Source organism: Falco biarmicus, chromosome 4 (genome assembly GCF_023638135.1).
Source record: "Falco biarmicus isolate bFalBia1 chromosome 4, bFalBia1.pri, whole genome shotgun sequence".
Taxonomy (NCBI): Eukaryota; Metazoa; Chordata; class Aves; order Falconiformes; family Falconidae; genus Falco; species Falco biarmicus.
In genome coordinates, this window is record NC_079291.1 from 47,244,536 (window position 1) to 47,266,809 (window position 22,274).

Below are 22,274 nucleotides of genomic sequence, written 5' to 3' on the forward strand. Positions count from 1 at the left end.
TCTATGCAGCACAGACCAGAACCTGGAATCTGCTCTGTACCTCAGCCCTGATCAGCAATGCTCCTGCTACTGAAATCCAGTATCTGGAGAAGTGCTTGACCACAGTGCTTTGGTTTCACAATGTGGATGTGTTTATTAAGCTGTCTTCACTGAGTTGTATTCCTTCATGACATGGCACAATAAAAATGCATATGTCTGAAATTTCAGAACAGCTGATTTTGAGGATTTATGGCCTTCCTACAGATTTTGTGTGGGTTTAACAACAACAACAATAATAATAATAATGTTTAGCATTCACATAAGTCTTTTATCTTCAAAGAATTTTGCAAAAACTGCTAATCAGTTTTCCAGTGTTTATATGAAACCAAACTTTATAAAATACAAAAGCTACCCCAAGAAGTTTCTAAACCCTTCTTGCTGAACTGTTAATACTGAAAACGTCAACAACATACTGTCATGCTTTTGATACTCAAATTATAATATTCAGTAAAGTATAAACTATCCTCATGCATTTGTGTGCCATTCAATTCAAAAGCTAATGATAACTGCTTCAAATGACAACATTGTTAGCTGCAGAACTTCCTATGATTGTTAGAAGAGCTTTTCATTGCAAGCTAATCCAGTAATGATAGACACACTCATTGTATAGCAATCCTACGCATGTGAAATGGTGGTCACAAAAGTAAGGGAAAAGCTCATATGCTGTTGTCCAGAGCGAAGTCATTCACTTCTTCAAAACTCCTCATTCACTTCTTCAAAACTCTGTGAGAGTCAGCCTTCAGATGAAGGCAACTACCGTTCTAGACACCTAAATTTAGGTGTCAACATATGTTTGGGACTCCCAGAAGAGCTGGTCAAGACTCAGTCACATCAGGCAGATGCCTGCAGGGTCTGGAGAGCCATTCAGTTCAACACCTGTAACGTGGCCATTCCAATGTGAAGCCAAACCCTTCTCCAGGCTCTGCCAACAGTGTGGAGTACCCCTCCCTTGACCACAAAGGGCATTTAGCCATGTAGCTCATTTGTGGATACCAATTAATCGTATTATTCTGAGAGCCCAATCCCAACCCCAGCCAAATATTTAAAGCAGTTTTGTCTGAACTAAACTTTAACTTTTTCCAACAACAGAAAACTCAAATCCCTGGTGCTGGCAGAGCTGTTGCGAGTAAAAACAAATAAGCAAAGCTGGCAAAAGAAGAGAAACTGACCCTTACTTTGTGTAGTGTTAGGAGTGAAATTGTAAATATATTCCCAATCCCCTGACAGCTTCAGTCTCCTTCATAGGATTTTTTTCATATTAGTGATTTAGATCCTTGCAAGAAAACACCTACTTATCCTAACCGATGAACACAGCATGGGAAGGATACTCGTGGCTAGTACATCACATTTGCCATAGCAATGGCAGCAATGTCCTCCCCTAAGAAGTGAAAGTTGGCTGCTGCTTCTGGTGTGCAATTGCTTGGTCAATTCAATTAATCCTCCTGCTGCTGCCAGGATGCAGCTATTGCCCAAGTGATAATCCACAACCTTGTCTTTTCCACCGAGGCTCACTCATTTACAAAATCAGTATTGAACGCTTGCAGTTCCCCATATGTGAGATGGCTGACAATGTTTGTTAAGGATAGAAACAGCATTGTGTAAGGACAGAAGCTAAATGACAAGCCATTCACCGCTGCCAGTTCTCAGTTCCTCTGCCATCAGACTGGCACGCATTGGGATGATGGATTGAAAACAGAGAAAAACAACGACACGTTTATAAAGCCAGTCAGCTTGTTTAAGTTAGTCAGATGGGATGAACACATTCGGTCCAATTTTTGCCAGATACCGCTTCTAATAAAGAGGTGAGGAGGTATGCTGGCCAGTAGCCAAACCTTGTCAAATTTGCCCCCTCCTCCTTTGCCAGTAAAAAATACCTTGCAGGCACAGCGCGCCTCAAACTAAGCCAGGTCTCAGTATTCCTCTTCCCCTCTCCTCAACTGCCTTTAAGGCTTTAATGGCCCTTTTCCTAATTTTTGGCAATCAAGTCAATATGGGAGTTTGTCCTCTCCTGTATTTTTCTTTGACCTTTGTCTAGATACAAGCAGAATTTTTCTGACAACTACTCCTTCTAATGAGGGTACCTTGATTATAGGCATTATTGTGATTTCCCTCTGAACTGGCATATGACACTTAGTTTTTCTTATCATGATTAGGGCTAGTCAGTTATCACAGTTATAACCACCTCTGAGCAAAGACATCTGCTTTCCTGGGAAAATCATCCTCAAGGATCACTGTGGGCAATGGATAATCATGGGCAGCAACTGCATCAGCTTGTAAACAAGAAAGACACCTCCTCTTCCTCATTTGCCCCTCCATTTCGTTCAAAACTTTAGCATATTAAAAAATAAAAAGTCAGAAAATACTGCTATGTAAATATAATTTTTATATTGAAAGGCTGTAGACCAATCATTTTCTAGTCATTGAAAGAAAAATAATACCAGTTCTGCCTTATCTCCTGGGTACATACATGTGTGGCCAGCTGGCTGAAATATGACTGTCCTCTGAGTCATACATGAAGAAACCCATACAAAATGTGGTCAGTTTGCTATGGATAAGCATAAGCATAGAGGAACAAAATCAGAAAGGCCAAGGCACAAAGTGAAATAAAAGTAGCAGGGAGCTCTAAAGATAGCAATAAATCATTGCGTAATTGCATTAGCAGTAAAAGGAAGAGCAAAGAAAAGGTTGCTCCCCCGCATAGTAGTGGGGGAACGATATTGACAGATGATGCTGAGGAGACTTAAGGCTTAATGGGTTTTTTTCTTTGCATCTGTCTTCACTGAAATGGTTGATTGCAAGCAGGTGGCCAGCACAATTGATACTGCCACCAATAACGAAAAATCGCCAATCTAACAGCAAAAGAAGTAGCTAGAAACTGGTTAAGATCATTAAGCTAGTTGAACTTCATCTGACATACACCACTGTCTGAGGAAGTCTCAGACCTTTTTCAGTAACCAGGAGAACTTGTTGAGGACAGCTGAAATATTGGAAAAACTAGAAAAAGTCAACAACCCTCAGAGGACAAGCAGAATTACAGACTTGGCAGTTTAACATCAGTCCCCTTTGAAACAAACTATTGGCAAGCGCAGAAAAGATAACGGGACAAGCAGTAGCCCATAGATTTACCAAGAACAGACATGGTCAAGTCAGTTGGATGTGACTTGTGAACAGAGCAGAAACAGGCTAAGAAAAACAGCTATGGGATGGTTTTAATATGTTAAACCAGGCAGTTCCTACAGAGAGTATCTCTCAGCAATTCAGAGTCACGCCAGATGGATGGATGATGGATCGAGACATTTCCTACCTGGATCTCTCTCTCTGAATGTACTCATGGTTTTCATTATTAATTAGGATACTACTGAATCTGCAGAAAAACCAAACGAAGGAACTTTGGAGGAAAGGATTAACATTTCAAATATTCTTGAAAAATAAGAGTAGACTTCCAAAATGCCATTAATTTCAATAACAGAAACTAGAAGGTAGTTTACATAGTTGGAATAATTAATTAAGCATACCGATTAGAAGTAGGGGAAAAATCTGCAAGCTGATTTTTCAGGAATGGATCTGGAAGTTCTACTGGATAACAGATACAGGAGTGAGCAATGTCAAGCCAGAGCAGAGACATAACAGCAGTTTCTAGATACATAAGGAGATAAGGAATAATGTTTTCCATCTCTAATGCAAGTACTAGGTATTTAAACTGCAGCAAGAAGAACTGAGAATAGATATTGTGGGCACGGACACTTTCTAACAAAGAGGTAGCAGAAGTTGTAGAGTCTGTGTCATTGTAAACCAAAAAAACCCAGGATGCACAGGATGCAACAAACATCTTGTGCAAATGGCACACCCAGGAGATCCTACCTTGGAAAAGTGACATTATGTCTCTTCTGGATTTGTAACTCTGCACCTATTTCTTACATATTGGTTCTACAACAACAGAGAAACGTAACAGGGGCTACATATAAAAAGAAAAAAATAATAAAATATAGCCACTCACCACCTTGTAATTAAAGAAATGCACCTACACAGTCTTAATTTTCTTTCTCCTTCAACAATGACAACCTATCTGCCAATTAGAATATGTGATACTTACTGTCTCTCTGATGTTTCCCCATCTCAAATCCCACATGCAGAAGAGACACAGGATTTAAAAACCTTTAATGAGCTACAACCCAGAATGGCTGTAGTAAAAAAAAAAAAAAAAAAAGGGGGGTGGGGTGGGGAGGTAATAAAGGTGATAAATTGATTACTGTAAGTGCCCTAATATATTGAGGAGAACAACATGCTTGTTTTTATTAAGAAGTTATATTAAAGAAGGCAGCAAAATACAAATGAAGATGTAAAGAAATGTAAAAATGCAGAAGAGAAAGTAAACATTATGCATAAAGACAGATGAAGTGCAAGCACCAATTTGAAACCAAGTGACATTGACAAAACTAAAGAAGACATTAGAATAATTTCCTATAAGCTTGTGAAATCTCTCATGTATTTCACCCCTACCTTTCCTTATCCCCTGACCTTCTTGATTCATCCTTTGTCTTTCCAAAGTGAAGATACATCCCCCCAGCAGAGTATCTCAAAACTGCTTTCTTGGATCTTGGAATAATCAATTGAAAATCCCTGCTTATTTTGATTTTTAAAATCTGTAAATTACCATCTTACTGTATTTCAATGGAGCTTTTAGATTACTCTGCAGTTAACAGTCTGCAGCACTTTGGGGTGGAAGGTACATCTGCTATGTTATGTTAAAGGGTATGTTTCAATCACAGGCAAATGTATCAGGTACATAGGCAATACAGATCCTCCTATCTCCAAAACAAGCACTACCATGAATGAAATTTTCTTTCCTTATTTTCATGTCTGATTCAAGGGTCAGTGACAGTGCAGGATCACCCAGATGGGCAACCGGGACTGTTATCCTGCTGGGAACCATGTTGCATCAAAGAACATCATTGCTGTCTGTGAGCAAAATGGAATTTAGGGTTGGGGTTTTTTTTGCATTACAAAACTGGCCAGAACAGCTGATATTTATACCTATGACAAAAGTTCCCTGATCATTAGATTAATTTAGCTCTAATCACTTATTTATCTCTTTTGCTGGACTGAAGTAGAAAGGAAGGTGATCACGAGAGTCAGCTGTTGCTGAAACACAACTTGGAGAAAGCTCCTGCTTGCATCACTCCCCCCTTTAAGAGCCCTGGTTTCCTCTCTCATGCAGGCTTTCTTGAACCTTTCTTCCCCTATTTCCACCCCCACGCCCCCACCCCCCACCCCCCCTGCAACTGGAGAACATTGCCAGAAAGCAGTACTGGTGGGTAAAATCTCTGCAGTTACGTGTGTAAGAAGCAGCTGTTCCTGTATATGCAAGAAACAAATGACACAGGCATACCATGTATCATACCATATATCAAATCAATCATTCCCAGATACTACTGGAAGTAACTGCAGGTCCAGCTACACTACTGTCATCAGTTAGTTGAGACGAGCCTGTCCAGCATCTACACTCCTCTAGCTGAAGTCTAGTGACAGAAGTGGGTATAAAATTCTGCCACTAGCTCTATTTCAGATCCATTACTCTGTGTTTCTAGAGTACTATGTATAAAGTAGCCTAATCCTGAAGTTGGAAAATGAAACAGTCTGAAGTGACAAAAAATAGAACGAAAAACCCCACAACAAAGCGAGGGATTGTGCGAATCTCATGCACTAAAGTTTGAAGTTGAAAGAAAGGGAAAAGAAAAAAAGACCCCCACCAATAGAGAATTTAGCTTATAAGTCATCTATCACTCAAAATCTGATGGGTTTTCAGTTCTGTTCAACTCAATTACACTAAGTTCAGTAAGTTAATAATTATGGTACAGCTTTTTTAATTCTCAAGTAAGTATCTGCTACAGCAACTCTACCACTAACAGCACAGTTTATGTGGCATCAGAGGACACGCTGCTGCCTTATCCTGAAGTTCTTGGCATCCTGAAGCGAAACACATGTTACTGCCCTTACTTAGAACTGAAATTCCTAAGACAGCGCTGAACTTGTATGATCTGCAAGACAACTTAACCAAATTTGTAATTCAAACTATTGTAAAGACCACATAAATTATATTTGAAAATATATTGCAAGAGACTTGGCTGGACCTCGCCCAGTACAGTGTCTTGAATCACTGCAGAGGAAAAATAAACAAAATATACTTTCAGCATGATGTCTTAAAATCTTCATACTTACAATATATAGTTAAAGAAAGTGAAGACTTTTGTTTAAAATACCACCTCAGCAACTATTATTCCACAAAACCTTCAATTTGCATATCTCCCAAAGAAGTCAGTATTTTTATGAAGTGGAAACGGTCTGAAATGTTTTTCCAGAGCTCAATATTCTCATGCTTCATTTTGGTGCTCTCTTACAAAAATTACTGCAATTGATTTGTTTTCATGTACTGCACCCTCATCCATTATGTAAAAAAACACTGCCAAAAACAATGCTACAAATCTCAGTGAAATTAGAATATCCCTTGACAAGCAGACCCCATCTCAAAATAAATGAGAATGAGAAACACATTGCTCTGATTTTCTGATTCACAAAGGAATTTTTTTCTCCTCTTTTATGGGCTGGGAAGGGGGTGGAAGTTTTATCAGTGAAGATTTTACACAAGTCACTTCAGAAAATATTTATATTCTGAATGTTTGCAGTAATAACGGATTTAGAGGTAATAGTTCTTGTGAAAGCTGTTAAGTGGCATCAAAATACAGCAGCAGCAAAACTAAAGCTAAATTTTTGCATTATTTTAAAGATACAGATAACACTTAGGCTACGTAAGAAACAAAAATCCTCTCCTTATCACAGTATGTTGTCTTTTTTCCTAAAAGTAAGATAGAGCTGCTTGATGAAAATATTTTGCTTAAGGGGAAAAAAGTTGGGGTTTTCCAATAAAAATATTATGGTCTCTCTGGGAAATCTGGAAAGACACCAAGAGTGTCCTGCTGTTCAGCCCCCTACTCCATCTGATACTTTAACAGTTCCAGATGGCCTTTACTACAGGATGACCTCTCGTCTATTCTTTTATTATGACCTTTGGGTCACAAATTATCTATAGGATGCTGCTGTCATTCTGTAAGACACTGTTGTACACTTTCATCTAAAGAAGAAAGATGCTTAACATAAAAACTCATCTTTGTTAGGCTGACCTTCCAATGATGATCAAAACAGACAGTTATTCCAATCAATGTCATTGCTGGAGAAAATATGCGTCATTCTTTGCAACACTGACATTAAGAAACTAAGGCACGGTTTTACATCAGATCACTTTTGCAATTCTACTTGGCTAGAGAGCGTGGCATGTTATGGTCATGTAAAAAATCAAAAACATTGCTGTAATGGTTAGGGTGGGTTACACTGATTTGAAGGATATGGTGGGTTTGTTTTTTGTAAGATATTGATGTGGTTTTCATGCAAACTTCATGGACTGGAGGTAATAAAACTTCATGTAGGTTTTGTTAATTATTTGTCTTTCTCTGTCATTGTAAGCAGAACACACTGAACTTGCATAGGAAAATATAATAAATAGTCCCAATGTACTAAATAAAGTAATAAGGTTAATTTCTTTCCTGCTGTCAGTAAATTCATGTTAGCAGTCTCTCGTCAGCTTGACATCAATTAATGATTTTAATTCCAGACTCTTGTCACAGTACTCACCACCCTTTCGTCTAATTAAAATGGATGATGCATGATGAAGGGAAAACACAAGACTTCTGTTCTTGTTGTAACATTTCTATTCATTAGTATACTTTTACAACAAAGGGCTTGTGGCTTTAATGGTACTAGAGAAAGATGAAGAGTTTATTGTATGTTGGAGATAAAGACCTTTAAACCCTTAGGAAACATATAATACAGGAAGGATTTTATGGAATGGCCAAATCCTTCAGGAAAAAAAAAAAAAGTGTCAATGTTATTTTAACTACAAATGAAGAGACAGAACGTTTCACTCCAGATGTAGGAACAATCGCTACATGAACAACACCCGCTGAAATCGCAGCCTTGTTTACACTCCCGCGAATGGCCTAGAGATCGCTCCCCGCAAGTGACAGTGGGACCGCCCGTAGGGCGCCCCGGGACCGCGCGCCCCGCACGACCACGCGCCGCGGCCACCGCCGCCCCCGGGCCCTGCCACCGCACCGCACCGCACCGCCCCCGGGCCCTGCCACCGCACGGCACCGCACCGCCCCCGGGCACTGCCACCGCACCGCCCCGCCCCCGGGCCCTGCCACCGCACGGCACCGCACCGCCCCCGGGCACTGCCACCGCACCGCACCGCCCCCGGGCCCTGCCACCGCACGGCACCGCACCGCCCCCGGGCACTGCCACCGCACGGCACCGCACCGCCCCCGGGCACTGCCACCGCACCGCACCGCCCCCGGGCCCTGCCACCGCACGGCACCGCACCGCCCCCGGGCCCTGCCACCGCACCGCACCGCCCCCGGGCCCTGCCACCGCACCGCACCGCCCCCGGGCCCTGCCACCGCACCGCCCCGCACCGCCCCCGGGCACTGCCACCGCACCGCCCCCGGGCACTGCCACCGCACCGCTCCCGGGCACTGCCACCGCACCGCACCGCCCCCGCCCGCAACCGCCGCGCCGCAGCCAGCGCCCCCCGGCTGGCAGCAGGGCGCGACGCCTCGCTCGGCCGTGGGACGCCCGGCCGCGGCTCCCAGGCTGCAGCCCCCCCGGCAGGGCCACCGGTCCCCGGCCGGGCCACCTGCCCCCGGCCGCCGCGCCACCGCCGTGCCGGCAGCTCCCCCTCCCGGCCCGCCGCTCCCCCGGCGCGACCCGTGCCGGCGCTGGCGACGTCTGCACAGACGGGGACAACGGTAACAGCGCAATTATGCAAATGTAAATCCCTCCGCAAGCTAACGGCACAAGCGGTTGCGTTTCCCGAAACGGAAAGGGGGCAAAGCGGCAGCGGAGGAGGGTTCTGCTCCGGGTGGCAGCTACGCCCGTGTGCGCACGGAGCAGAGCAGCGCTCCGCTGGCCGCCAGCCCTCCTCCCGACCAGCGCAGCAGGGACGGGATCGTCCGGCTGCCCTCTCAGCGCGGAGCAGAGGAAGCCCCTGGCTCCAAAAGCTCCCATCTGACTGTTCCGTCATCCTCCCAGCACTTCTGGAGCCTCCGCCATAGCGCTTCCACCAGCACAACTCTTTAATTCTCCTCCAAACGGTTTCTCCTTATCTCCTCAAGACTCATCCTCACAACACAGGTGCTTAAGCACCTGATCCTGCATCCATTTCAGTGGAAGTTGAGGAAGAACACAATACTGAGATTAAAATGCTTTCATGGTAACCCAGATTTATAGAACATTAGTAAAGCTCTTAGGTCAGCATATTAGCCAAACAGAGAAAATATCCTGTACACTCTTCTTTCCAGAGGAGAAAGTACCTCCAGAGGCAGATTAAAGCATAAGCTCTACTCGCCCATAGCTGGGATCACACGCTCTGAATCATGAGATTACATTAGAATTGCAACTTCCATCTTTTAAGCATTATCTAGCAGTGAACCATGCTGGATACAGCTGCATTTCTTGAAAACTTCACAAAGAGGCAGGCTTATTTCGTTCCTCTGTTATCTCCTACCCGAGTACAGCCAGTAAGGTTGGTTGGGTCGAGGAGCACTTGGTTTGCAAGAGGCAGGCAGCCCAAGGCTGAAGATGGGGCCGGCACGCATGGCCTTACTATGCAGGTGTCAAAAGCTGGACGTGCCCGAGCTGAAGAAAGGCAGAACACAAGCAAAAGTTTTTGATTCGCTGGAGATTTATTTTGGAATGATCACAGAGCTGCAGGGGGGGGAGGGAACCCCAAAAACCCAAACAACAAAAAAGAAATCCCAGAAAAAATCCAACGGTCAGAGGGGGAGAGACAAAGGTATCAGAACCTGCCGTTTAGAGGGGTGTCTCTCCCAGCAAGGGCCACCAACAAAAACCAGAAGACAAAAGCAGTAAGTTTTCTGTCTTCACATCTTGTAAGAGAGGGATTATACTACAGGGTCTTGAAGAAGTCAGAACACATTTCAGGGCAATTCAGGTTGCAGGATATTGATGGACACACTGGCTACCTATGGAGAAAATCCTATTCTGGGAGGCCCTCAAAGACCATATGTAGAGAGTTTCTTAAGTGGAAAATTCTGCGGGTTTCCAAAGCCTTAGATCCAGCAGCACTGCTGAAGGTGACCATCCATGTGAAAACTAACTAGGTTGTAACACCAACCCTCTTGATCACTGATAAAAGTTTCAAAATCTAGTTTGAAGTCTCTCCTACACAGAAACCTGTGTAAGACTGTAATTAGTCTGAAGCATCTCTGAAGGCTCAAGACATTCCATGTCTCTCCAATCTGTAAAATCAATTGCTCTTAGGTAGATAAGCCAACCACAGGTGCATTAGGCACCCCTGGAACTGATAGAAGACCTTCGGTAACAACAGGGCCCAGAGCTGTTTTCTCAGTCTAACCAAGTGAATGTATCATCTCAGTGGTACCCAGTTTGAGTTGTCCAGTGACGAATGGTGGATGAGATGACAGCACGGCAAAGAGGCGGTCCAAGTTAGCATATATACAAAACAGCTGTATTGGGCACAGGAATAGAGCTAATTGAATTCAGGTCTTATTTGGCTTCCTCTCTTGTCTTAGGAGACAAAAAGCCAAGTTCAGAAAACCTATTGCTTAGTTTTGCCTTAAGGTTTTGATTGGTGCCATTGCTGGGGAGAAGCACCCTTTCAAACAGCACACCAGAGCCCGTCTGGATTTTCAGATCGGTGCTTGGCAGATATGGAAGGATAATGCAAGCAGCCTGCAGTAAACCAGCACTAAAGAACAGTGACATGGGGGCAACGTCCTATGGCCTTGGATGAACTGTTAATCCAATATTTGGAGAATTTACGAACAGCAAGCATTCTAGAGCAATTTTGGTAGGATTGGTGGATGGTCTCCTCAGATGACACTCTTAATTGTTCCAGTATTCTGCCTCATTGAAAGCTGCCTGTATTTTCACCTAGATAATTTCATTTTCTGTTCATAATTACTTTAAGATTGACAGTAAACATGTACCATATCCAGCTTAAGAGATACACAGCTGAAGTAGTATGCACCATAATAGAAATTATTATTAATACTATGTTGATAAAAGGCAATTATATTAATTTTAATCATGGCAAATTGAAGAACATTAATTTGCTTATTTGCCTCATAATCAATATGAACATTACTTTAAAGATTTTAAAGAAAATACTATTGTAATCACAACACTATTTGAATTATCAAGTCAAGGCATAATAATTCCATAAAACTGGGGCCATGATTGATTTTTTAATGGACCATTCACATGTTCTCTGACCCCCTAAGGATTTTTGCTCCTAGTCTCTCATACATAGTAAATTCATTAAATCCAACCTATTTCCCCAAAGTATTGCATCATTATAGAGGTATATAGTATCAAATACCAAGTAAAATAGAGCAAGTGAATTGTACTGCTAAAAACATCAAGGAGGAAAAAAACCACAGAAAACAAAGTTAAAATAGCAGCCATTATGAAACAACACTGACAGTAATATTTCACTCTGTCTCCTACTAAGCATTTTGAGGGATTTTTCAGTTAATTTGCAATAGTACTCTTCATTAATAGCATGTATCTAATATAATTATTTTCCAGGATAAAAAGGAAACTCTGCAATCTAACTGCAAAAATATTTAGTCTCTGTGGACCAAATCAACATCTGAATTATTCAGAAACATAAGGAAGCACCTCACACATTTGGTTGCTATTTTATTGTCTTTTATTAGTTGTACATGCCACTAGCCCAAAGAACTTGTGTTCTCTTATAGACATAACACAAAGGAAAGCAAATACACAGTTAGGGAAAGAGAAACGGAAGGAGGAGGACCCATGTTATGATAACATCAAGCTGTTATGAAGTTCTGGCACATGCATTTTCTGCAGTTTCAGTGAACACATAAAATTGTTTTTATGACACACAAGGAGTGAGATTCCAGGAAAGGTTCAAATTGGTTAGCATAACTTGATGCACAGGGATTAGGAATTTGCTCCATGCATTGGGTGGCTACACAAATAATTTCATAATTCTACCTTGGTACCCAGCGTGACTATTGCAACCTCTCTCACATCACCACATGGACAGTCTATACTCTCACCATTCTTACTGAGAGAGACATAGAGACACAGAAAACAGAGAGAGAGAGAGAATGAAGAAAGAGAAAATGTTACTAACTGGAAATCTCAAACCTTTCCTCTTCGAATACATCTATATGGCTGATTTTCTGCAGACTTAAGGTTACTAAGAAACCCTCCGTGCTAGGCAAGCTTGGGTTCAATAAAGTGTATTGAGCCAGGGATCAGCGCTGTGCACGTGTGGCTAACCTTCCCCCTGCCCTGAGCTGGCTGGAGCGACGGAGGCAGCCTGCAATGGCTCTGCACCCCTGGCATGAGTTTATGCACAATGTGGCTGGTCTGCCCATGCCTAAAGGAAAGTTGACTGCACAAACACCCTCATATCCAAAGTCACTTATTTCCTTCAGTTCCAGTGTTGCCCTTAACCACTTAATATGAGAGCACCTTACTCTTAAAAACAGGAACAAATTTAATGACCCTGCTTCATTTTTATTAAAAAAGGGAAAATAAAAACCAATCAGCAGACAAATATAAAAACAATCAAGCACTGTGATCTAGCCACCCTCTGCTGTCAGAATGGGTGGAGAAAGACATGAATAAATTTTTACATCAATTTATAGTAGTGTATCTGTTAAAGAGTAAAAAAATTCCCATAATGTAATCCAAACAGATGGTCACAAATGATAAAGTTTCTGCAGTTTAACAAGTTACTGCTGATCTTCATTAACTAATAAATGTATACTCTTAGCCTGCCTGAACTGTAACGTCAAACACAACCCCAAAAGAACTGAGAGCAAACCATTTTAAGTTTAACTGAGGAGACTATACAAGAGTTACTGTGGCTCTGCTATTCCAGAGAGCTGTTAAGAGTGATGAAGCCATTGCTTATAAACTTCAGTTCTTACCCGCAGAAGACCAAGGTGCATAGAGAGAACGATGGTTAAAGGGACCATCACGACTAACTAGCCACACTGCCTATACAAGGACAACAAAATTTCCCTCCAAAATTCCTGCATCAATCCTCAATTTATAGCTGAGCTATAGCATAATTTTTAGATAAATCATTCCAATTCATAGTTCACTTTCACTGCTAAATGTGTCTCAGTCTATTTACTATTCAGCGTTCAAACTTTGTAACCCTTTAAAGTTTTGTCTCCTTAACTGCAGAGATGTCTACTCACAGAGATCTCTCCATGCACATCCACAAACATCAGTTAATTTACAACCTAAGCTTTCCAAGATTCTGACTAAGTTGATATAAGCGATACCAGAGTCTAGGCCCCAAATATCTAGGGCTACAAGAGACAGGATGAAAAGTAGATCGGAAGTATCGAGAAGAGTGTATGAAACATATATTATATAGGTTTTTAATGTTAAGGGAAGCTGACATGGAAAAATAGAGGTACTCACCACTCTTTTTTACAATTAGCAGTTTAATATACATATCATTCCATAAACAGACTGCATGACACATAAATAGGCTGAACTCCAGTGACAAATATACTGGTAAGCATAATTTTTAGGTTTTTTTCTAAGTATATAAATGAAAAAAACTAGATATGCAAGACTTTGAAGAAAAATACAAAACATACTTCATTCTATATAAATATTTCTTTCCTGAAAATGTCAATAAAATCAGTTATAGAATATATAGAGAAAACATTTCATTTTATTACTTTAGTCTCCTCAAGGAAAGGAGCTCTGGGTCTATAAAAGATACTTAATGCAGCCAAAAAAGCTGTTGATACTAATGTCCAAAATAAATCCATCTTTGTTTTGTTATTTAAAGTATATAAACATATCAACATTTGGGAAATTTAATCAGTGAAAATTGAACTTGAGTGATAAGATGTAAAAAAACAAACTCTCTCTATCAAGGTTTAAGCAAATACTGAAGTCTACCTCTCCTGTTCTTGCTTCATTCGTATTCTCTCCTCTTCTGAAGTAAGAGCTTCCTGCACTTTTATTTTACCAGTTTTTTCACTCTTGTCATCTTTGCGATGTTTGCCAAACCTGTTAATAACACACAAAAAAAGAATCTAACTTGTGAAATGAACAAAACTGTATTTTCCTTTTCCTAAGACAAAGAGTCCTCTAAGAAGGGCTGCTTGGAAACCAGGAAGAGAAAGTGCAAAGACCTCAGAACCTCAATTTGTAATATTTTCAGGCTGCTTTTGCTTTGGTGTGTGGTTTGTGTGGCTTTTTTTTTGCAAGTTTTTTTAAATTTTATTTGTATTTCACTCCACTTAAAAGTGTATAGAATTCCTCACTAAAGAACAGAACAAAACAAAACAAAACAAAAAACCAGGACTACACTCCTTTTTTCTGCCAGGATTTTGGGGCCGCTATTCTGAAATACACAGTCAAACAACATTTTAGAAATTACTCAACACTATCACTGCCAAAGAACGCAAATCAAGTTTACATTAAATTAAAGCTTTCATGTATGAGCTGCAAGAGACACAGTGCTGTGTGTCTGAGAACTGCCCAGAGCGCAGTACCACCCTCCACACCCACCCCACAAGAGCAGTTTCACCACTGGATCCCATCCAAAAATGTAAATTTCTTCTTTTTCAGCACCAAAGTTTTTTTAAACTTTATTACTCATGACTTTTCCCCCAGGGGGTGTTCCAGTGCAAAGAGGGTGAGTGGAGGGATGGAACAGCTTGGGCTGTCCTAGCCAGAGCAGGACACTGCCAACCCAGTGTTTGCCCTCTTTATGGCTCCTCTTCCCCTCTACCAGCTACATTTCAAGTACTTTAGGTTTTCTCCATATTTGTACATTCCACTGTTTTCTTTTAGACTTTCAGGGAGAGCACACTTTGGCATCTGAGACACTCAGTTATTATTAGGACACAATTGCGTGTATTTCTTAGAAATTTCAGACCTACTCTGAAAGGAATTGCTTTTGTATAAACTAAACAAACACTTAAATACGTCTAAAGTTTAGATGACAATTTTCTATATAAGGCAGAAGGGATAACACGTATCTATTAAACGGTAACTTATCATAATACATACCTATTAAACATCTATCATACCAAAAGCAGCAAGAATTTTACTTTTTTTTAATCAAATGCTAGATGAGAGCAAACTGACACTTGTGCACTTTACACTCAGGTTCACATCAAAAGTGAAACGAAAGCACTGAAACGTGCAAACACAAGCTATGGTGTGGACAGGACACCCCGAATGCTCACAAACAGTGAAATAAAACAGAGTTCTTAAAACTTTCTTTTGACCCACGTATGTAAACAATTGTAGATATTTAGATTCCATAAGACTTTTATAATGTTTTCTCTTCTGTTCCTGTTGATTCTAGTACAAAGCCACTGTGTGGGCTGAAGACGTACCACATACCGACCCTGCAGAATGATTAATTTCTGGCCACTCAGTCAAGAGATGTTATTATACTGCGTAACCATGTTTATGGCTCTTAGGGCAGCTGTTTAAAAACACAACAACACAGAAATACAGATCAGGAGCATATACACAATCTTTAAAGTGCATAGCTGTTCTCCACAGTTCCCAGATTGCTTCTTTCCAAAGTAATTCAGGCATCTGAAAACTAAAACTGTTCACTAATAACCATCTGAAAAGGGAAAGGCAGAGGACATGACAGGGTTAAGAAACACAAAATAGGACATAAAAATAAAGTCTCTAATTTTATAATATCTTACATGCAAAACTGACATACTTAAATTCAGTGACTAGAAACACCAGCATGTATCTTTTAAAACATCCACCTCTTTATTAGAGAGTAGTCAAATCCATTATACAAAACATTTACATATATGACAGAAGAGATTCAAATCAAGGTCTGGATGTCACCCACCAGACACCAAAAAAAAAAAAAAAAAAATGGTTAATTTAAAATATCCCTAAATCCTCTAGCCAAGAGAGGAGTTCTGGCAGAAAAACGGTGGAACTGAGCCATTTTACCCTGATAGACAGAGAGTGCTGGGGGTGGCAGGGGTCTGACTGACGGAACACGCAGAGCTGTGAGGAGACACACAACATATGTGGTACTGTAGCACAGCATCCGTGGGATGCCTGCATTTGCTTCTGTCTCCTGTCCTTCCTTGACCCATTCAAAATGTCAGGCAAAGCAAAGGGACCATATTCCAGAGTAGCCAGTTTATTTTTGAAAAAGAAGTAGTGCTTAAAAAAAAAAAAAAGGAAAAAATAGACAAAATTGAATTAGTTAGTACCCATTAGATTTTGGCAGCAAAACAGAATTTCTGCCACCATAAATCAATTAATTGCAAGTATGAACAGAAATATATCAAAATCAATACCTTATTAAAAAATAAAGTACACAGGAAATTTCTAATAATCCTTGTAAGCAATCTAGTAAATGTCTGGTCAGGCTGCATGATTGTGAGGAAAGTATTTCTAACGTAAACAACACATAATGCAAACCTAGCAAAAATCAATGGTTCGAGTTTCCAGATCCAGCCGCCCAAGTCCAGAACACACCACGCTTATGCTGCGTTTCAAGAGAGGCAGAGGCAGGTTTACCGCACAGGCAGCACTTGGAACAGCAGGAGGGTTCAATTTGCTTTGATTCATGAGCAAGCTGTGGCAACAACCCTTCTTCTCTTACAGGGTTTTCTTCTGATCATCTGGCAATGATCATTCCTTCTGCCCTCGGGGACCATCCTGATAAAGCCTCCAGAAGACATCTCTGGTCCTTTCCCAGGCATTTCAAAGGGTGGCCATATTGCTCCCTCTCTGACTGGAGACTTCCCAGTGCCCATCTTTGACAAGCTCTGTGGTCATCCCAGCAGTGGACAGCCTGGCAGAGTATGAACCACGGTGGTCTTGCAAAGGTGCCTTCTCTGGACTTTGTCACCCGCAGAAGTGATATATCTGCCATAATCACCACTGCCTGTAACAAGTTCAGCAACATTAACTGCACTGTCCCTACACTCGAACCCAGAAAAATCAATGCCATCCTCCCCCCTCCCTGATTGTGTCTTCACGCTTTTAACACCATCACCTGCATAGATAGCATCTCTGTGATACTCAAGAAGTCACGGAGCCACACAGCAGTTTGGAAACACAGTGCCCTAAATGAGTCTGGCTCTGAACAAGTCTGCATATTTTAGCAAGACCTCTGTGAAAAAATATTTGGAAGTTCAAGATTTCTCTTTTCCACTGAGATCACAAGTCTAACAGCATCTCTGTTCAGCTTCAGCTTACAATAGTAGATGTAACACACCAACAAAGGAAAAATATTTTCCAGGCTCCACCAAGCACCTAAGAAAGGTGTTTACAAGAACTGTGATGGGCATGGATATGTACACACACCCCTTTTATTTCTGTAGAAGCAGTCAACACTCCCCACTCCAAACATCATTCGAAGGTTTTGGTAAGATTACTCTTGCTAACATAAGTGTTTGCTATTTATTTCTATTAAATGCATTTGCTCCATGAAGTACAATTTATAGTCTTATTGAAACCCACAGCCCAAATCAGCATCCTCTCCACCAAATTTGTAACAGACATTTATAAATTATTTAACATTGATATTCAAGCCAAGTTTAACTACAGAAGAGCAATGTCCAGCAGTACTAAGGCACACTATTAAAGCCAGCTGTTAACACTCCCTGTACTGTACTGTACTGTGGTGACTACACTGGTGTCCAGCTATTCCAAATCACCAGTCTTTCTAATTTCCTCAAATCGATGTTTCCTGCTCTGATTCATGAATATTAAGTAAAACAGGATGCTTAGAAATAAAAATAAAGAGTAGTCAGATCACTGAAATTCAAGCAGTCTATGCAATATCCTTTCAAAACACCAAATGCACATCCCACAGCCCCTTTACAGCCAGCAGTAAAGCCCTGCCCTGCTGGTGTCCTGTGGCCCTTGTGTGAGTCGAAAGCAGTGAAGCGTGGGTCAGGTCCCCAGAATTTAAAAACTCAGTATTTAAAACACCCCAATTTAAATGCATCGGTCCAGTGAAAAGATCTGGCTTATCTTTGTAGAAGTTTCACCTTCTTAAATGTGCAAGTGGTGTAGTCCCTGACTTGCCCTTTGAACGTCAGTTCATGTGTGTGACACCTTCCCTGCAGCCCATCACCATCTGCATCACTGTGAAGCTTACTCCTTTACTGCTCAGGTCCTCAAAAGGAAGGGAAGATGGAATTAGGATATGTCCCCCATACATGACCCATGGCAACTTTGGAACCTTAGTGCTTCCCATACTGTTTCTCCCAAAATGCATATATTGAATGGGCTGGCACACCCTCATAATAACGTCCCCCACTGAAGCGCCTGCTCACTCAATGATAACAGCCTAAGGCTGGAAACTCCTGAAGAGAAATTGTTAACGATATATCCCTTGTAAAACAGCAATCATCATCCATTTGTCCTGTGTCACAGAAACTAGATTTTTTGCAAGGACATGGCCTTGAGGATACTGCCAAGTGATTTGATCCCAGCCCTTGCTGCTCACTTCACAGATGCAGGAGCTGTTCCCCGCTGCACGCAGCTGGGTTAGTGAGTGCCTGAAGCACCTGGAGATTTTCAGGCACTTGTCTGAACCTGTGATGGTCTCATTCTCATTGCTGTGAGGCTAGCTGCTGGGATACTTGTTGCAGTTCTTGCAAATACAAATTAAATGACAACTTTCCTTCCGAAGCAGACATGAGAACTTCACTGCTCAGGATCCGTGCATAGCAATGCTCCTTGCTTTATTGAAAAGGAGGGCAGCCTTTAAAAACAAAGGTAAGAACTATGGTTGGAATTAAAAAACAAAACAGTGCAGAAAAGGAGCATCTGTGACAATGATGTTCAGACAGTCCCAGAAGCCTAATTCCAAGATCCTGTCATTTGCTAAGTTAAGTGCCAACAACCTGACTGTGAGCTATAAAAGCCCTACCTAAATCAGTGCACACGCTACCGACACACAGACACAAGCTACTGCATGATGTGCAGCAAAATTACGTACGCTACCGCCTCACAAAGTTAACATATTCATGACAAAAAATGTTGTGATGCTAAAGGTTGAGCTACACCAGACACTGTGGAGCACCTGCAGCCATAGCAGCACAACACTGACCTGTGGCCACCACTTCCCCCAGCCCGAATTCTTAGAACCAGACCACAGAATATTACTCACGGTGGAAAATATAGAGCAAAAGGAAAGTGGACATTTTCCTCCAAACCCCAAACAATAAGAAAAAAATACTGTTCTGTTCATAAATGTATTCTTTCATAGACATAGCCTAATACTTACTTGATGACACATACAGCTATAGAATAATCTCTTTGTTATAAATACAGGAACAGTACCTCACGTAGCAGCTCGTTTATTCAGTAACTCTCTCATCTAAACCCTGTATAAAAAGTATAGCTAAAAAGTAGTTTAATTTTATTTTGTAACTGCATAATCAAAAGCTTCAAGAAAAAACTTCTATGACCAATTGAAATACAGTTTGTAAATTAAAAATACCCTGTCTATCCCAGAGTGTGAGAAACTGATGAAAGAGAACAGCTGAAATCTTGTTCACTCTAATTGCCCAGATACTCCAGGGTTCTACTTAATTTATAGCTTCTCAATTCTCCTTTCACATTAAGGGTTAGAGAAAGTTTCAAGATAAGTGTAAATGCTCAAAGTCATATTCACAGATCCACAGACTTAATCCTCAAATTCAGCCAACAACAGCAATCACAGTAAGTGAAGAAATTAAAAAAATGTAAGAGGACCAATTTTTAAAAGTATGAACTCTGGAGTATAACAGCCAAGTCACATCAGAAGAAAGGACCATCCTCAGACCCTGCGATACTAGTTTGTCACATTATTATTAATAAAAAGACGAGAACACAGACCCACATGCCCGAAGCTTGACCCTCAGATAGGAAATCCCATGAAGTCTGCATAATCTAATCAAACTAAAATGCATACCCAAACCTCTCCGTCAGGCCCTAGCTGGCTTACTTTCAAGCTTACTTGCCTGAATGACTGTCACCAGTCAGGAGGTGGCCTAATCCAGAGCCTGTCACACTCAACAGAGAGGCACTGCCTAGCAAGTGCCTTCGGTGGCTTTGGTCCATTGCATCAGAGCAACTAAACAGTACGAGACTCAACAGAGAGGGTAGGGTAGCAGAATATTTAAGGAACGAACTTAAGCTGCGTGATGCCATCTATATAAAATACGCAAAATGCATACAACATACATATGTAGACATAAAGAACTTGTACATGACTTTGCATAAATAAATACATAGTCAGAACAACTAAAGAAAGGAGGATGTATGAGTGGTAGCAACAGAAATTCCACATTTACAACTTTTCTCAAATATAGCTTCAGTTTAAAATAACATATATCAGCATCCTTGATATGACAAAAATAATATACATATAATCTGCTAAATGGGTTTTACTCTGAGGTGTTACTGATGAGATCATTGTCATCCGCCATATCACCCACATATTTCATTAGAATAAAGAGCTATAGGAGAAACATACATTAGTTGATTAATGAAAAAACTCAAAAATTGATTGAGACAGAAGTTTAGTAGCATTATGTTCCTTAATAGAAAAAATACCATCATTAAAAATTAACAAATGGTAAGAGTCTTGAGCTGTTCTATCAGTGCTTTCTGTCTTCAAGGCCTTCATGGTCTTTTCCCCATAGCAGCGAACAGTATTCACACACACACACACGCCCCAACACTACTCAAAGGATTTTTGCAATGATTTCTGCAATCTTTTTCACCCTGCTGTCTCAGCAAAATCATAAGATTTATATTGCAAAAGATTATTGTGACATACAAAACCATTCTGTTGCTAAAAAAAGAATGTAATAAGCATAAACAAGGATTCAACACAGCGCACAAACAAAAATCACCCTGGTTAGTGATGACTTGAGGGCTGACAAGCCTTCATTTCCAAGCGAAATTGTGCAAGTGCTATTTTTAAAAATATGCTTCTAAGTGCAAACATCTACATATTTGCAATGCATTTCTAGAAATAGCCAATTATCACATCTAATTGAATTAGTAGATCAAATTTTACTTGTTAGGAGGGAGTGGAATGACTGCTGGAGTGACTCAGCAGCAGTGCTGTCCTGAGATGATACAGAAGCACTGACGTACAGGCAGCAGGAGCAAGGCGCCTTCATGTAGGAGCCTGTGGGTATAGTTAAAATGGACATTCATAACTTTTCATTTTCCATGGGTTTCTTTGCCTGTGTTAAAACTGATAAAGCCACAATCCTTCTGGTGCAACATTCAGCAGAAGACCCCTGCCAGAAGGGTTCCTGGACAATTCTACTGTCCCAAACCAAGAAAGGTGCGTTACAAAAGGACATAGTCCACTCATGAAAATGAAGAATATCTCTGAAAATGTACACCTGTACCTCTTCAGAGCAAGGAATTTTGCCTTCAAGCAATAAAGAAACTCATGTGTTCAACCATGAACACAGACATTTAAAGCAGGAGAACCGAAATTTTTATCACTCCAAATTATCATCCCTCTCTGAAGTTGCCACTTGGTGCATGAATGAGTACTGTACAGCACGTGAAGGTCTATGTTATAATTCACACATTTCCTCCTAACAGCCTCTGCCTCACTTTCCAAACATTAAAAACCATTTTTTTCAGCACTGTTCAGGTGTGGATTCTAGTTCATCTCACCAAATTAAGGCTACTCAAAACCAACAGCCAGGACGGCACATAACTTGTAACCCTTCATGTGCAACATCACTGGTGATTCCCACAACAACTTCCTGGAGAGGAGTGGAAACAACATATGGGATCAGTAACCGTTTCCAGCCACTGAAGCTTAATCTGCCTGTCTTTGCGAGTCAGTATCCCGACTTCACAGAAAATGAGTATGATGCCAAACCAAGAGACATGTCATGAGGTTTCATTCAATTATTTTCATAAACAGTTTTGATAACATTTCCTGAAAGGCATGACACAACAGGCAGAATATTATTCACACCAAGTCGCTCTCTTTTCACAACTTCAGCATTTGTAATATTTACTTCCAGCATAAAATGGTGGAACTTTTAAAAACAGATTTCTTTTATGGAGAGACCATCTGTTTGCAAATTTCTAAA

The 22,274-nt window shown here is 41.0% G+C and overlaps 1 protein-coding gene across 15 annotated transcripts in view; it reads right to left on the reverse strand.

Annotated features, from left to right (window-relative positions):
- PARD3 (par-3 family cell polarity regulator) overlaps positions 1-22,274 on the reverse strand; it is a 459,181-nt gene that overhangs the window by 104,472 nt on the left and 332,435 nt on the right. For 10 of the 15 annotated variants that reach the window (XM_056335019.1, XM_056335020.1, XM_056335013.1 and 7 more), the window contains one exon: positions 14,101-14,211. The exons of 4 other annotated variants lie outside the window; for them this stretch is intronic. In XM_056335019.1, coding sequence (XP_056190994.1) covers positions 14,101-14,211 — 111 coding nt within the window. Of the gene's footprint in view, positions 1-11,827; positions 12,230-14,100; positions 14,212-22,274 lie in introns of those variants that run through there. One more of the 15 variants, XM_056335026.1, reaches the window with a different exon arrangement.